We start from the raw sequence: 5891 nt of genomic DNA, 5'->3' as shown, positions 1-5891 counted from the left end.
TTGCATGACTCTTTTTGAAAAATATGGGTTGGCACGACAGTGGGATTCTCATCCGTCAATGTCTACTATGATTGAAGGTTAAAAAATCCACCAAAAAGATTAATGGCCTTTCATTAGCGAGTGAAAATCTCATTGACATACCATATATTACAACTCTTCTTTTTTATGGAAACTAGTACAATGCAGGACACCAGTCTTGCCAAGCCTCCCAGGATCTGTCATTGATAACTGCAAATGCTTCACCAGAATTTATGCAGTCTGTAGAGAAAGGATTTGAAAGCTTTGCTATTGACTTTCTCTAACATGGGTGGAGTTTCTACTACTGTTTCAAAGACTGCAGGTGTCCCTATTGAGCGTGTAAAACTTGTGATTCAAAATCAAGATGAGATGATGATTAAGTCTTGATTAAAGGTGAAGGAATTCTTTCATTTTGGAGACGGAACACTGTTAATGTCATCCGTTACTTCCCCACCCGTGAAAGCTAAGTCCAATGAAGAAAGCCCTGTACTATTGTCAATAGTTAACATAAATTTTTAAAACTAAATTTTAAATTTAATATATGAGTACAAAAGTACTAATGCCAACTAACTTAATAAAAATTTAAAATTTTTCAATAATTTACAAATATAAAACTAATTATGAAAGAAAATTTCTATGTGATTTAATTTCCTATATGTAAAATCATCAATAATCTCTTTAAAAAATAATAGATTACGGCACAAGGAGAACATATATATATATATATGAGGACATGGGATTCTAGGGGTCATTTTATTGAGAAAGTCTTAGTCCAAGGGGGTTACAGAGAAAAATGGTGGCCTATGAAGTTGAAATGAGCGTGAAAGGAAGCAAAATATTAACTAAGGCCAGTGAACACATGTACCAGTTGTTATGCCATGGACCTGGGTCCATGTTCACAATTTTAGAATTCTATATTCACAATTTCATAACTCTATATTCAACAATATAACACAATTTTTGAATCTCTATAACAAAATTGTGAATATAGAGTTCAAAAATTGTGAATATTGAGTAATGTAATTTTGTATATTGAGATCCAGAATTGTGAATATAGAGTTCTAAAGTTATAAGAATATAAAGTTCTAAAATTGTGAAGATGGACCCGGGTCCACCTTGCAAGGTGAGCTCGGATCCATAGCATAATTTTCCCACATGTACGGTTAAGATTGAAGGCAAACCGACGTACGTTTGTCAACAATGTGAAAAGCCCTCTACATTATATTAGACACAATTCCCTCTCTTATAAATCATCCCTAGGTTCACTCAATCCCTTGGTCCAAAGGCTTGAGGTCCCAAGCTTTAACTCATATACTGGGGATCGATTCTCAGTGTCTATCTCAGGCTTTGTACGTACTATTTTCTTACTCCCGATTCTATATTTTTATACTATGGATGTCTCCAAATAGTGTTGTATTAAGGTAACTAGCATTTAACTATGCATTGCACTGCATAATATTTAAATAATTCTATTGTTTATAGGACTTTAAAAAAATTAAAATGATGAAACCAAGCAATGAATGATTATTAATTGCCTAATGCCGAAATCTATAAAGTAGTCGAAGCACAACATGTATTATTATTTAGAGTTTGAATGAGTGAATATACATGTACTCGCAATTCATACTCTCATTTTCTAGTCATTATGATTTAACATGTTTTGATTGCTCAATTTAGTAGAGGAGCCATGATGTTTATTCTTTTAATTTTTTCGTCTTCTAATTAAATTTGAATACAAATGAGAGTAAAAGTTAGGAGTAAATTTTTTGGAGTACATGAATATTTTTCTTTTTGAAATACTTCGTTCGAGATAGAACTTTTGGTGGCGTTGGAAGAATGGGGAAAAAAAATTTGTGAGAATGCAGATAGTATTTTTGTTTTTTATAATATGGCATTATGGTGGAGTAAATATAGGGTGATGGTGATTGAGGTTCAAAGGTTCAGAGGGGTTTGTGAAAAAGACAAAAGGTTCATCGTTAATAATTCAATTCCTTATTATATATAGATAGATTCATCGTTAATAATTGGTTATTATATATATAGATGGGCGACCCGACGCTACTCTAATCCACAAGTCAACAAAGATCCCAAGCAAAGCCGAAAGTAAACATTATTACATTTTCCACCAAATCAATCTCTCTCTCACAGCAATGAGACTTGTTGATGCATCATCGTTGATTGACCCCTCTGCTGAAAATTTGGCATCTCCGGGACTGGCGGAACAAGCTCAACGGCCACCATATGCTGCCTCTCCCACGAGGTCGTTGTTCAATCATGGCGGTCTCACCTGCAACCCTGTTACGGAGTCGGAAATGAGTGAAGAAGGTGAGACGACTAGTGTTGTCCATCATCTACAAAGAGATTCCGATAATCACTCAGAGTCCGATTTGCTGTTGGATATGGCGGGAGGAATGATACTGAGCCCCCCAAGGCCAGGGATGAACTTTTCTGATGAAGAAGCGTTGCTCCTTACGCCCGATTTCCACATCGATATGGGGGGAGGAATGATGATGAGCATGAGCCCCCCAAGGAAGAACTACTTTTCCCAGCCGATCGGAAATTTCGATCCATTTACATTGTCGAATTTTGGAGATGATAGTGAGGTTCAAGAGTTAGAGAATAGGAAGGGAATGATGATGAGGCCAAATTGTATAGAAGAAGTTGATGCTGTCTTGGGGCAGAAGAATCAAAGCCTTGGAATTTGGGAAGCAGAAAACATGGGAGGGACGGTGCAAACAAGTGATGTTAATAATGTAGATGAGAGGTTCCAATTGGCGGGAGGAATGATGAACTATTCATTGCCGTCCGATGATTCCCTTCCCCTAGGAGGAAGTTTTGAGCCATATATACTTTGGGATGATGGAGCGTATAGAGTGGGTCATGAGTTGCATAATAGGGAAAGAATAATGAGGATGACGGTTTCAAGGAATGCTGTGGATTCTGAACTTTTCTCCCACAAGGAGTTTTGGTTGAATATTGCTTTACAGGCAATGAACAAAGGATTGCCTGTGGCGCATACAGATGTTAATCTTTTCTGTAAATTTAAGTATACTAGCTTCAGTTTAATTGAAGTTGAAGTAGGGATCAGGGGAGCGTGGATTGAACAAAAATCAGTTACTACTCATCCACCAAGAAGTGGTGAATGTGGTGTGTACAGTAGGGCCTTGTTTGAATTTTTGGAAAAGGAGTTTCGGGATACTTCCAACAGTGTGCAACCAAACTTCAAATTGGCGTCCCTAGAAAACCTTGACAGGCTTTTTGCAGAGTTAGAAAAGTTTGTCAACCTTGAGAGGCTTGTTGCAGAGTTAGAAAAGATTGTCAACCTTGCTGGAGAGTTTAAAAAGAGTCATACTGTTCGCATTTTGCCAGCACTACTTGAAGCAGCATGCACGATGATGCAACTGGACTCACCATGTGAACCCCATTTTCCCAAATCCAGTGCTGCAACAAATGAAGAAACAAAAAACAGTAGTTCACACAAAACCCACACTATCAACATGTGGAAGAAACATCTAGGAATTATCCGCCAGATTCTTCAACAACAGTTTGTTCGACAACTGATTTGTAAGAGTAGCGATGCTGCTGCTAAAACTCTTACAGGTGAGCTAACACTACAGTTTTATTATATATTTGATGTGGTAGTATTCAATATTTTCTGTGTGTATACATAGATAGGTGGTTATTGCTTCAATACTTTCTCATACACACATTTGCTTTTCCTTAATCTCCCATTATATTATATTGTGCAGTTAGCACATCTACGTTCAAGCGAGCTCATCGCGACTTTGGCATCACTAGACGCTGTTTAGAAGATGTTGGTACTGCCTCGGAAGAGAATCATACTGCTCACATTTGGCCTGCTGCAGGGAGGGGAGGGATGCTGCTGCAACAGGAGGACTCATCTTCTGAACCCCACATTCCTGAATCCAGTCCAACAAATGAAGAAAGAAATAATGTTGTTGTTGTGGAGTTAAATAATAGCATTGATGCCAAAGGTGGAAACGGCAGTTCAGAGAAAACCAACACTATCAGCAGGTGGGAGAAAGATCATGGAATTACCCGCCAGGTTCTTCAACAACTGTTTGGTAAGAGTCGCGATGATGCTGCTAAAACTCTTAAAGGTGAGCTAACGGTACAATTTTATCATATATTTGATGTGGTAGTATTCAATATTTTCTCAAGTGTATAGATAGATAGGTGGTTATTACTTGAATACTTTCTCATACACATATTTGCTTTTCTTAATTTAATCTCTCATTATATTATATTGTGTAGTTAGCACATCTACATTCAAGCGAGCATGTCGGAACTTTGGCATCAATAGATGGCCAAATCACAAGGGAAAAATGCCCAATTGCTCTCTAAACCAAAAACAAGATGTACAAGTCGTTAAGAGACATAAAGGAATTCAACCATGTCCTGCTCTGCCTCCTGAAGAAGCCACAACAACTACACTCCAAGGTAATAGCGCCATGTCCGTAAAGGCAACCTATGAAGATAATACCATAAGGTTTCCGCTCCCATCCTCCTCAACTTTGAAATATTTGGAGGAGCAATTGGAGACAAGGTTCAAAATATCTCTAGAAAATTTTTCTATCATATATCAAGATGAAGAAGATGACTGGATTTCACTAACGTGTGATTCGGATTTGATGTATGGTATGAATGTGTTGAGATCATCTGGCAAGACTGTAATCAAAATGAAGATCAAGCCAAAGTTTGGCTGATCCGTGGATGGTTACAAGACTTCATTTTTCTCCTTTCATTCTCCCCAGGCCATCTACTAGATAGCATTTCTTCCTTTTTGGTGTTCACTTTTCTTGGTTTGTTTTGTAACTTGTATGCCGTTTTCTTCCCCTTATACTTTTTGTAATATGATGTGTACACTATAACATACTCTCGGCAATGGTTGCTTATTTTACTATACTATACTACTTTGCACTTATTGCACGATCCTTTTTCAAAAAATATTGGATGGCATGATAGTGGGATTCTTATCTGCCAATGTCTACTTTGATCGAAGAAAAAACATCAAGACCATCCACTAACATGTCATGTATTACAACTTTCTTTTTCTATGTGATAGGTTGGGAGGTAGTTTACGCGGCAAGTTTCAAAATTTTGACAGATCTGTCATTTCGACATTTTGACTGAAAATATTGTTTGGTTAAGTGGCAGTTTGGACACTATGTTCAAAATTGTCTAAATGTACAAGTCACCACCACATAGGCACATATGAATACAAGTAATGAGACTAACCTCTTGGACACGGGGTATATCCAACCCAAACAAGTTGATCTTGTTGACGTGATAATCATTAAATTACAAATTTAAACTCTTAGTAAAAGTAACTTATTGTCAATTTTTTTTTAGCTGTTTCAACCAACCAGATATAAGCAATTCATGTTACATTATTTTAACCAAGGAATTCAATTACACTATTATTCGCTATATTTGACCCTTCATCATTTGCATTATTAATAGATAGTTGGCGTAGTGATGAAGTAATGTAGATGTTTATTTTTATACCACCTAATAAAGAATCGGCCAAGTCGGAGTTATGTTAATTACATTCAAGTGCGTGCCATACAAAATAGCCATATTTAAAAAACATTTGACAAAACTTGAGCCATTACATACAGTTGTAGAGTTGTTGAGATCGAATATTAAATCATTTGGGATCTCCTCTGAGACTGGGCGAACAATGTCAACGCCGGCCGCCTCTCCCACGGCGCAGCGATGAAAAAGGGTGTGGGAGCTGAGATTCGCGCTGGATCGGAGCCGCTAAACACCACTCCAATTTGGTTGCATGGGGACTTCCGGCTTGATAGATGAAGTAAAAAATGAGTGAAGGTGATAGTCAGTAGTTTAAT

At 37.3% G+C, this 5891-nt stretch overlaps 1 protein-coding gene across 1 annotated transcript; it reads left to right on the top strand.

Moving 5' to 3' along the window:
- Positions 1–2142: 2142 nt before the first annotated feature.
- Positions 2143–4963, top strand: LOC116017451. Its single transcript, XM_031258039.1, has 3 exons — positions 2143–3618; positions 3768–4139; positions 4294–4963. The coding sequence occupies exons 1-3, from the start codon at positions 2169–2171 to the stop codon at positions 4743–4745; spliced, it is 2274 nt and encodes a 757-aa protein (XP_031113899.1). The 5' UTR covers positions 2143–2168; the 3' UTR covers positions 4746–4963.
- Positions 4964–5891: the final 928 nt, after the last annotated feature.

Source organism: Ipomoea triloba, chromosome 4, assembly GCF_003576645.1.
Source record: "Ipomoea triloba cultivar NCNSP0323 chromosome 4, ASM357664v1".
NCBI classification, from domain to species: Eukaryota; Viridiplantae; Streptophyta; class Magnoliopsida; order Solanales; family Convolvulaceae; genus Ipomoea; species Ipomoea triloba.
This window is presented reverse-complemented; position numbering and strand designations above follow the sequence as displayed.

Excerpts from the sequence above, each read along its gene's own strand:
- LOC116017451 (XM_031258039.1), top strand. The coding sequence starts at position 2,169 with ATGAGACTTGTTGATGCATCATCGTTGATTGACCCCTCTGCTGAAAAT. Across the intron at positions 3,619-3,767 it reads TGCTGCTAAAACTCTTACAG|TTAGCACATCTACGTTCAAG; the intron begins GTGAGCTAACAC and ends TATATTGTGCAG. Across the intron at positions 4,140-4,293 it reads TGCTGCTAAAACTCTTAAAG|TTAGCACATCTACATTCAAG; the intron begins GTGAGCTAACGG and ends TATATTGTGTAG.